Genomic DNA, 11,520 nt, shown 5'->3' with positions numbered 1-11,520 from the left:
CATTAGCGAAGTTCCAATAGTTTTCTGTTGCTGTCGATTCACTATTTGACCTGTAAACTGCTCAGATAATTTGATACAGATTCACATTTAAAGCTGAATCCCAGCTGACGGGACACAAATCTACAGAGCTGAGTCATGTTTTTTGCTTTAACAAATACCAAAATGTTTCAGATAAATTCTGACATGTGTTCAGGGTTCCTATCTTCCACCATCTGTAATGCACAACCTCCAAACACAGGAAAAGTGATTCAGTATGAACAGAGAAAGGAAAAAACAAAAGCGTGACCGTTGTTCTAGTTGGTGGAGAGGTTTGTGGTTGGTTCTCAGTGTTCAGCTCTCCGTCTCTCACACAGTAAAGGGGAAGTGGTGATGGCCTGATACTGCAAAAATCACCATCTGAATATTTTACACAAGGCCTGTGACATCTCGAAAGGACGAAAGAAGGGATTATTTTGTCCGATCTAAACTCACTGTTCATGTTGTGACCCAAATGAATCTTTTTTACAGAATAAATCTCCAGATGCAGATCATCTAAAACTTTGAATGAGCTGACTATTTCTAATATGTAACATCTGTAATATTATAAAATCATAAATTTTTTAATGAACTCTACTGAAATTATTCTCTCCAGGTTTTTCTCCACATCTTGCAAATGTAATTGAATCAAACACACAGGAGAGAATTTTAAACCTCATCTCCACTAAATCCATCTGAAAAAGCCGTTTTCTATCAAATGTACATGGACATTGGTGAGAGGAAAGCATGTAGTGAGCGTGTAGAGACTGAACACACTGAGACAGGACGTCCGCCCAGCGCTCTGATGAATGTGGGACAGTAAAGATGCCGAGCTAACAGTAAGGGAACATTGTGTACAGCAGCAACAGAACGGCACTGAACACAACGTTCTTCACTGATAAAGACTCTGAGGACAACTGAACAAACATGGTGCTGAATATTTCAGTAGAAATCAGGAGTCTCAGGACTCTTCTCCTGCTGCGCTGTAAGTTTGTGTCTTTCCTTCACAACAGAAGAAACTGTAGCTGTAAATATAGTTTTATCAAAGAAGTTCATTATGAAGAAGGTGAAAATGGATTTTTAGTAAATTTGTGGAAGTTCCATGGCTGAAAAAAGGCTGAGAACCACTTTAGTGTATAATAATAATAATAATAATAATAATAATAATAATAATAATCTGACCCACTGTGTAGTCTGTAAGTGTAAAGATGAATCTGTGATGCAGGTTTACTGTGTACAGCTGGAGACGAGACGGTCACACTGCAGGAAGTGGAAGGAACCACTATAACTCTCCATACTGGGATAACTGGAATTCAGAGTGATGCTCAGATTCAGTGGTTTTATGGACCTGAGAAAGGAGAGGAAAAGATGCTGATCAGTCAGGTGTTTAAAGGAGAAACTGTGACAGAAATCAGTGAGAGATTTAAAGAGCGACTGCAGCTGGACAGAATCAGTGGCGCTTTAACCATTAGGAACATCAGCAGAAACCTTTCTGGAGTTTATTTATTACAAGTTCTTACTCCACGTCTCTCTTCAAGGACTTTCAGTATCAGTGTTTATGGTGAGTAAAAGTGTTTCGTGTCTCCTTCCTGTCCATGTTCTGTATATTAATGTCATAACCTGCAAAAAAGACTGATCACTGGACTTGCACATATCTGTGTATACTGTGTACAACCCCGATTCCAAAAAAGTTGGGACAAAGTACAAATTGTAAATAAAAATGGAATGCAATGATGTGGAAGTTTCAAAATTCCATATTTTATTCAGAATAGAACATAGATGACATATCAAATGTTTAAACTGAGAAAATGTATCATTTAAAGAGAAAAATTAGGTTATTTTAAATTTCATGACAACAGCACATCTCAAAAAAGTTGGGACAAGGCCATGTTTACCACTGTGAGACATCCCCTTTTCTCTTTACAACAGTCTGTAAACGTCTGGGGACTGAGGAGACAAGCTCCTCAAGTTTAGGGATAGGAAAGTTAACCCATTCTTGTCTAATGTAGGATTCTAGTTGCTCAACTGTCTTAGGTCTTTTTTGTCGTATCTTCTGTTTTATGATGCGCCAAATGTTTTTTTATGGGTGAAAGATCTGGACTGCAGGCTGGCCAGTTCAGTACCCGGACCCTTCTTCTACGCAGCCATGATGCTGTAATTGATGCAGTATGTGGCTTGGCATTGTCATGTTGGAAAATGCAAGGTCTTCCCTGAAAGAGACGTCATCTGGATGGGAGCATATGTTGCTCTAGAACCTGGATATACCTTTCAGCACTGATGGTGTCTTTCCAGATGTGTAAGCTGCCCATGCCACATGCACTAATGCAACCCCATAATATCAGAGATGCAGGCTTCTGAACTGAACACTGATAACAACTTGGGTCGTCCTTCTCCTCTTTAGTCCGAATGACACGGCGTCCCTGATTTCCATAAAGAACTTCAAATTTTGATTCGTCTGACCACAGAACAGTTTTCCACTTTGCCACAGTTCATTTTAAATGAGCCTTGGCCCAGAGAAGACATCTGCACTTCTGGATCATGTTAAGATATGGCTTCTTCTTTGAACTATAGAGTTTTAGCTGGCAACGGCCGATGGCACGGTGAATTGTGTTCACAGATAATGTTCTCTGGAAATATTCCTGAGCCCATTTTGTGATTTCCAATATAGAAGCATGCCTGTACTGTATGTGATGCAGTGTCGTCTAAGGGCCCGAAGATCATGGGCACCCAGTATGGTTTTCCGGCCTTGACCCTTATGCACAGAAATTCTTCCAGATTCTCTGAATCTTTTGATGATATTATGCACTGTAGATGATGACATGTCCAAACTCTTTGCAATTTTAAACTGTCAAACTCCTTTCTGATATTGCTCCACTCTTTGTCGGCGCAGAATTAAGGGGATTGGTGATCCTCTTCCCATCTTTACTTCTGAGAGCCGCTGACACTCCAAGATGCTCTTTTTATACCCAGTCATGTTAATGACCTGTTGCCAATTGACCTAATGAGTTGCAATTTGGTCCTCCAGCTGTTCCTTTTTTGTACCATTAACTTTTCCAGCCTCTTATTGCCCCTGTCCCAACTTTTTTGAGATGTGTTGCTGTCATGAAATTTCAAATGAGCCAATATTTGGCATGAAATTTCAAAATGTCTCACTTTCGACATTTGATATGTTGTCTATGTTCTATTGTGAATACAATATCAGTTTTTGAGATTTGTAAATTATTGCATTCCGTTTTTATTTACAATTTGTACTTTGCCCCAACTTTTTTGCAATCGGGGTTGTATATTGCACAGTTGTTTCCCTGATTTGCACAGTTTATTTATTGTACCTTATTTCTATCTTGTTTATTTTATTTCTTATTTCTTAATATCTTAGAAGAGACAGTTTTTATGTAGCTCCTTTATTAGAATAAACTGTATTTATTTATTTCGCACCTGTCTCTAGAGGCATTGAGACCAATAGCTCTAAACAAACTACAAACATGGCTGCCCAAGACTACAATGCCCATGAGTCACAGCACCCCCATCACTGGCATATTGAACTCAGCTGTTGATCATTTCTCAGTCACTAACCACGCTACTTAAGCCTTTCCTTCACACACCTTCAGTGCGAAGTATTGTTCTGTGTTTTCCAGTCTATACCAAGCCTTTATATCTCTGCCTGCCTCTTGTTGTTTTGACTCTCACTACCTTCTTTCGTTTACGCTTCCTGTCTTTCCTATGTTGCACTGTTCACCGATCGACCGACCCTCCCTTGCCAGCCCTTTGACCATGACTCTAGTCACATGATTTGGCTTCTATACTGTTTGTTCCCCACTCTCCCCTGCAATTACATCAGTAAGTGCCTGCTTCCTGACAGGATATTTCGCCTACAATAGCTGAGGAGGCGAAGCAAACTGCACTTAACACTCGGAGGCCTTTATTAGGAGAACATCAACAGATGCTTACAGACCTCAACACATGGATGGCACAGCTTGCAGCTGTGATGTCGCAGGCCCTCCTTACACACCCTGAGGCATCTCCCAGTCCCACGTTACAGCTCCCCGTTCTGGAGAAGTTCGCCGGGGATACTCCTTCATGTAAAGGATTTCTGCTCCAATGCTCCATGTATTTCTCTACCACGCCCAACCTCTCGGATGAACACAAAATCGCCAGGTTTCTATCATTTCTCACTGGCAAGGTGCTGCAGTGGGCGAGCGCTGTGTGGAGGAGTGGAAGAGACCACATGACTTCTTATGAGTGTGTCCTCAAGCTGTTCAAACAAGTTTTTGATCACGAACCTGAGGGAATCAAAGTCGGAAAAAGTCTTCTCACCATGAAACGGTTCAAGAAGAGTCGTTGAATATGCCTTGGACTTCAGAACCTTGGCAGTGGCTAGTGGATGGAATGAACCAGCATTAAAAGCCATGTTTCATCAAGGTCTTCATCCTGAGGTACTTAGTGAAATGGTATGTAGGGATGAAAAATTAACATTAGACTCCCTTACTGTAATCCGGTTGCATCATTTGCTGACCAGCCGACCCTCTCTCAAGGAGACTTCCAACTTCATTCAACCATCTGAGGAAACTGCACCAATGGTGGTTTCCAACACATGTCTGAAACATTAGGAACATGAAAGGTGGAAGAAAGGGGGTCTCTGCTTTTACTGTGGGAGTTCAGAGCATCTAATTAAACAGTGTCCCATTCACCCGTTTTGCCCTAGCCTAGTAGGGACCACAACCCATGCGATGAGTCCTGGTAGAAAGTTTAATGCACAGTCGTTTAAGGTGCCTGTATTGTTAAAGTTGGTGTCCTCCACACACATTTTATCTGCCTTTGTAGACTCAGGGGTGGAAGGGAATTTCATTAACAGCACAGTCGTCCAGAAGTATGACCTGCCCACAATCCTTCTGCGGAGTCCACTCAGCATTTGAACCATCGATGGAGGACCCATAGGAGATGCCGTTGTCACAACTCAAACTGCTCCTGTTCACATTCAGGTGGGACCACTCCATTCAGAACACATCTCTCTCTATGTGACCACCACTGTCCATCACTACATCATTCTTGGATATCCTTGGTTACAACTTCATGACCCACTGATTTCTTGGCAGAGCAAGGAAATTCTCCAATGGTCCTGCACATGCTTTCAAAACTGTCTTTCACATCCACAACTCTGTATTTCCTCAATGACGGTGGAGAGCCCACAACCTGGCTCCATGGAAAATGTCCCTGAGTGTTACTTAGACTTACAGGAGGTCTTCAGTAAGGGAAAAGCCTGTGGGTTACCACCACATCGACCATACACCTGTGCCATTGACCTTCTACCAGGTATGTCACCTCCACATTGGTCTGATCTATCCCCTTTCCCAGAAGGAACATGCTGCAATGGAAGAATACATCCAGGAAGCACTCAACCAGGGCTATATTCGTCCATCCAAGTCACTCGCCTCAGCAGGCTTCTTCTTCATTGAGAAATGAAGGGGTGGTCTTCGACCTTGCATAGATTACAGAGGGCTCAACCAGGTCACAGTTAAATATCCATATCCTCTTCTGCTTGTCCTATGGGCCCTTGAACAACTTCGTTCAGCCAAAGTGTTCTCCAAGCTTGACCTGCGCAGTGCCTACAATTTGATAAGGATCAGGAAAGGAGATGAATGGAAGACCACTTTCAGCACAAGTACCAGGTAATGCCTTATGGACTTGCTTCAGTTCCCAGTGTATTTCAATGCCTTATCAATGACGTATTAAGAGACGTGTTCGGTAAATGTGATTGCTTATATTGACAATATTCTGATCTACTCCCCAGATGAGAAGTCATCCGGAACATGTCAGAACTGTCCTCCAACACTTACTAGCCAACCATCTCTACATAAAGGCAGAGAAACACGAATTCCATTGTGTCCGAATTTCCTTCTTGGGGTATATAATAAGTTCAGAAGGAGTCAGCATGGATTCCTCCAAGGTTTCTGCAATTATGTCCTGGCCAGTACCCACATCCATCAAGGAGATTCAACGATTCCTGGGCTTCGCTAACTTTTAACATCGTTTCATCAGAGGCTTCAGCACGATCGTTGCTCCTCTCACAGCCCTGCTTAAGAAGGGTCCCAAGTGGCTACAGTGGAACCCTTCAGCTGAGGACGCATTCAGTTGTCTCAAGAGCAGGTTCACTTCTGCCCCGGTTCTACAACATCCCGACCCAACCAAGCCCTTCACTGTTGAAATCGATGCATCTGACACTGGAGTAGGAGTCTTATCCTAATTTTTTGGCGAAAGACAAAAACTTCACCCTGTGGCTTTCTTTTCTAAGAAGCTAACATCTGCAGAGGGAAACTATGATGTTGGGAACTGTGAACTGCTTGCCATTAGGCTCGCCCTTGAAGAGTGGAGACGTTGGCTGGAGGGAGCCACTCACTCCTTCATAATCCTCACTGACCATAAGAACCTGGAGTATCTCAAGAAAGCCAAAAGACTAAGCCCATGCCAAGCCAGATGGGCACTCTTCTTTACTCATTTTAACTTCACAATCTCATTTTGACCAGGTTCAAAGAACACTAAGGCAGATGCCCTGTCTCGTACTTTCGTCTCATCAAGCCAAGATCCCACTACCCACCCTATTCTACCATCCAAGTGCTTCGTACAGTCCATTACTTGGGACCTAGATCAAGAGATAAGGAAGTCCCAACCAAGGACTCCTCTAGTCAGCCTTCCACCTGGTCTTCTCTATGTCCCAAAACATCTCTGAAGATGACTCATCACCTGGGCTCACACGATGCCCACCACAGGGCATCCTGGCAGCCAGCAAACTCATCAGATGTTGAGGAACAAATACTGGTGGGAGAACATGCTCATGGAGATCAACCAGTTCATTACTTCATGCTCTGAGTGTGCCCAGGCGAAAGTTCCATGAACACCTCCAGCTGGAAAGCTTTGTCCTCTTCCAGTACCTCAGAGACCCTGGTCACACACAGCAATCGACTACATCACAGATTTACCACCATCCCAGGGCAACACCACCATCATGGTTATTGTTGACCGGTTTTCTAAGGCACTGAAACTCTTCCTGCTACCTGGCATCCCTACAGCACTCCAAACAGCAGAACTACTGTTTCAACAAGTATTCAGATAATATGGCATCCCAGAAGACATAGTCAGCAATAGAGGTCCCCAATTCATCTCATGTTTGTGGTCCTGCTTCATGGAGCAGCTAGGAGTCTCAATGAGTCTAATGTCCAGTTATCATCCCCAATCCAGCTGTCAAGTGGAACAGGCCAACCAGGAGATTGGATGCTTCCTACGAATTTTCTGTATGAGGAACCAGGGGGACTGGTCATGTTTCATCCCATGGGCTGAGTATGCACAGAACTCAAACACTCTGTGACTCAACTAACCCCCTTCCAGTGCATACTCTGCTACCAACCACTCCTGTTCCCCTGGGATGACTCACCTGTCCAGGCTCAAGCTGTGGAAGACTGGTTTTCTCACAGCCAAGCTATCTGGGAGGAGGTACATCAGTGTATTGAGACAGTTAACGCCAAGTACAAGGAATATGCTGACAAGCACAGAAGTAGCAACCCAGATAGGCCCAGAGTGTGGGTCTCTACAAGAAACCTCAGAGTACCCAACACATGCCAAAAACTACAGGCATGATACGTCAGTCCATTCAAAGTACTTTGACGCATCAACGAGGTCTCATACAGGTTAGAACTCCCCCTTCACAGCCGGATTTCCCCCACATTTCATGTCTCCTGTCTTAAGCCTACCATTCCAGGTCTGCTTGTTGAGAACACTCTTGTTCAGGAGCACCCACCTTTAAGCTTTCAAGGTGAGCCCATCTACCAGCTCAACAGGTTACTCAACTCCAGACACAGAGGAGGTCAGGTCGAGTATCTGGTAGACTGGGAGGGCTATGGGCCTGAGGAACAAAGCTGGGTGGGAGCCAAGGATGTCCTGGACCCGCTGTTAAAACAGGAGTTCCATGCTCAAAACCAAGACAAACCCGCAACTAGGGGGAGAGGGCACCCCAGGAAAAGTGTAGCTCCCAGTGGGAGCTCCTCTGGGGGGGGGGGTTCTGTCAGTAGAGGCATTGAAACCAATAGTGCTAAATGAACTACAAACATGGCTGCCCAAGAATATAGTGCCCTATAGTCACAGTGCCCCCTGTCACCGGAGTATTGAACTCAACTGTTGATCATTTCACAATCAGTAACCACGCTTCTTAAGCCTCTCCTTCACACACCTTCATTGCGAAGTATTGTTCTGTGTTTTCCAGTCCATACCAAGCCTTTATATCTCTGCCTGCCTCTTGTTGTTTTGACTCTCGCTATCCTTTTTCATTTACACTTCCTGTCTTTCCTATGTTGCACTGTTCGCCGATCGATCGACCCTCCCTTGCCTGCCCTTTGACCACGATTCTAGTCTCACGATTTGGCTTCTATACTGTTTGCTCCCCGCTCTCCCCTGCAATTACATCAGTAAGTGCCTGCATCCTGACAGCACCTTAACTCCAAGACAAATTCCTTGTAGTTGCAACAATTACTATAATTGGCAATAAAGCTCTTGCTGATTTCTAATTACAAAAAATCCAATCAGAGCCCAAAGCATGAAGAATGCGGCTGGTAGAATCATCCTGGAAAATAATTTATGAAATGAGATTGAGTCCTGCTATTAAGAGAAAGTTTCAGCTTATGTGCTGTTTAGACACCAGAGCAGTTAAACAGCTGAGTTTCTACTGTATAATCAAACAGTGCCATCCATTTTGCTTCACATGATTAAAGTCTTTAATCTGTTTCTCAGCTCCAGTATCAGCTCCAGTAATAAGAAATCAAAGAGGAATCCGAGGTGTGTCTTCTACAGAGCCGTGTTTCCTCCTGTGCTCTGTGGAGAATGGAGAAGATGTGAAGTTATCCTGGTACAGAGAGAATGAGAGAATCTCCATCACCAATAACACAGATCTCCGTGTTCCCCTCAGTCTCACACTTCAAATACAACACCCAGAGAATAACATGAACTCTTATATCTGTGTGTCTGCAAACCCTGTCAGCAATAAAACAACTTCTCTCAACATCACACAGCTCTGTTATTATAACTCCGGTATGTCAGAGAGAATTGGGTTTTGGTATTTTTTTTTTTCACATAGAGATTTATTTATTTATTTTTGACATTTATGCTTATATCGTATTGTTCACAGGTCAAACTGGTCATTCCTATTCACTGCTATTTGCCCTGATATCTTCTGGAGTTTTCCTGATATTATTAATATCCATCCCTGTGTGGGTTTGGCTGAAGAGAAAATGCAACAAGGCAAGAAATTAATCTTTCTGTTTTTGTGTTTAGTATACAACCCCAATTCTAAAAAAGTTGGGATGCTGTATAAACGGTAAATAAAAACAGAATGTGATAATTTGCAAATCATGGAAACCCTATATGTCATTGAACATAGTACACAAACATATCAAATGTTGAAACTGAGAACTTTTATTGTTTTTTGAAAAATATATGCTCATTTTGGGTGGCACGGTGGTGTAGTGGTCATTCAGCATTAATGATGCATTCCCAGATGTACAAGCTACCCATGTCCTGTGCACTGATGCACCCTCATCCCATCACAGATGGTGGCTTTTGAACAGTGCACAACTGTGCATAACAAGCTGGATGGTCCCTTTCCTCTTTAGCCTGGAAGATGTGGTGTCCATGATTTCTAAAAAGAATTTCTAATTTTGATTGGTCAAACCTCGGGACAGTTTTCCACTTCACCTCAGTCCATCGTAAAAGAGCTCTGGCCCAGAGAAGGTGGCGGTGTTTCTGGATATTGTTTATATCTGTTTTTAACTTGCATTTGTGGATGCAGTAATTAACTGTTTTCACAGACGATGGTTTTCTTAAGTGTTGCTGAGCCTATACAGTGATTTCCACTACAGACACATGTCTGCTTTTAATGCAGTGTCTTCTGAGGGCCTGAAGATCACATCCAATGTCAGTTTTCAGCCTTGTCTCTTGCATACAGAGATTTCTCCAAATTCTCTGAATCTTTTAATGATATTATGTACCATAGATGATGTGATCCCCAAATTCTTTGCAGTTTTATATTGAGGAATGTTATTCTTAAATCGTTGCACTGTTTGCTCACGCAGTCTTTCACAGAGCAGTGATCCCCCTCCTCATCTTTATTTCTGAGAGACTCCACCTCTCTGGGATGCTCTTTTTATACCCAATCATGTGACTGACCTGTTGACAATTAATCAAATTAAGTTTTTTTAGCATTACACAACTTTTTCAGTCTTTTGTTGCCCCGTCCCAAATTTTTTGAAAGTTGCTGACAGCAGATTCAAAATGAACATATATTTTTCGAAAAACAAAAACATTTCTCAGTTTCAACATTTGATATGTTGTCTTTGTAATATTTTCAGTGAAATATAGAATTTACATGATTTGCAAATCATCACATTCTCTTTTTATTTATGTTTTACAGTGTCCCACTGTTTTTTTTAATCCAGTTTATTAACATGAATCAGAATTTTTTGTGTCTTCAGTTTCTGAAAAAACTTGGGGAACTGACTTACACTGAGGTGGAATTTACAGCTCGCAGTGCAGAGAGAGTTAAAAAGGTAAATATCTCAATAAAACTTAAAAATGATCATGAGGTGAAATGTTTCAGTGTTTTTAGGATTAAAGAAAAATCACATGACTTCCACAGGAGTGATAAAATCTCCCCTGATTCAGAGACTGAAATATACTGTTGTCTCTGACAGGAAGAAGATTCGAGAATAACGGGTGATGATCAAGAGCAGAAAACCTTCGTGCTGTATTCAGTGATGAAGAGACTCTCATAATTCGATCATCCTTCTTTTGTTTTTAAATTCATTAACTTATTTTAATTAAATGGTCAGAATGGACACTATGTGATGTAAGCCTCTTATATTTACAACATGTACATTATATTTAATAACCATTCAAACCATCCTCAATGTTTCAGAGAACTTGTATCAGATACAGGTATCAAATTATTATATATTCACAATTCAATCTTTTAAAGTACTTTTTTCTTTCTCATACTCTAGTTTTGGCAGTAAACATCATGTTCAGTTCTTCATGTCACTCGTGTTTATTGTGTGCCAAAAACCAAATATTCTATCTCTGGACTGGACTTGCAACACCAACCACTTGTACAGGAAGGGACAGAGCAGGCTGTACTTCCTGAGGAGGCTGAGGTCCTTTAACATCTGCAGGAAACTCCTGTGGATGTTCTATCAGTCCGTGGTTGCCAGTGTCCTGTTTTACACCGTGGTGTGCTGGGGGGGCAGCACATCCAAGAAGGACACATCCAGGCTGGACAAACTGATCAGGCGGGCCGGCTCTGTGGTTGGCATGAAGCTGGACTCTCTGGTGACGGTGGCAGAGAAGAGGACTATGGACAAACTACTGAACATCATGGACGATGCCAGTCACCCTCTGCGCACCGTCATCAGCAACCAGAGGAGCCTGTTCAGTGACAGAATGCTCCTTCCTAAGTGCAGGACTAACAGA

General features: G+C 42.5%; 1 protein-coding gene across 1 annotated transcript; it reads left to right on the top strand.

Annotated features, from left to right (window-relative positions):
* Nucleotides 1–942: 942 nt before the first annotated feature.
* Nucleotides 943–10,994, top strand: LOC132882585 (signaling lymphocytic activation molecule-like). The gene is made up of 6 exons (XM_060915676.1): nucleotides 943–1,000; nucleotides 1,241–1,576; nucleotides 8,791–9,087; nucleotides 9,185–9,297; nucleotides 10,527–10,601; nucleotides 10,746–10,994. Exons 1-6 carry the CDS (start codon nucleotides 943–945, stop codon nucleotides 10,824–10,826), a joined length of 960 nt encoding a protein of 319 aa, XP_060771659.1. The 3' UTR covers nucleotides 10,827–10,994.
* The last annotated feature ends 526 nt before the right edge of the window (nucleotides 10,995–11,520 follow it).

The sequence above is a fragment of the Neoarius graeffei genome, chromosome 3 (genome assembly GCF_027579695.1).
Source record: "Neoarius graeffei isolate fNeoGra1 chromosome 3, fNeoGra1.pri, whole genome shotgun sequence".
Taxonomy (NCBI): Eukaryota; Metazoa; Chordata; class Actinopteri; order Siluriformes; family Ariidae; genus Neoarius; species Neoarius graeffei.
This window is presented reverse-complemented; position numbering and strand designations above follow the sequence as displayed.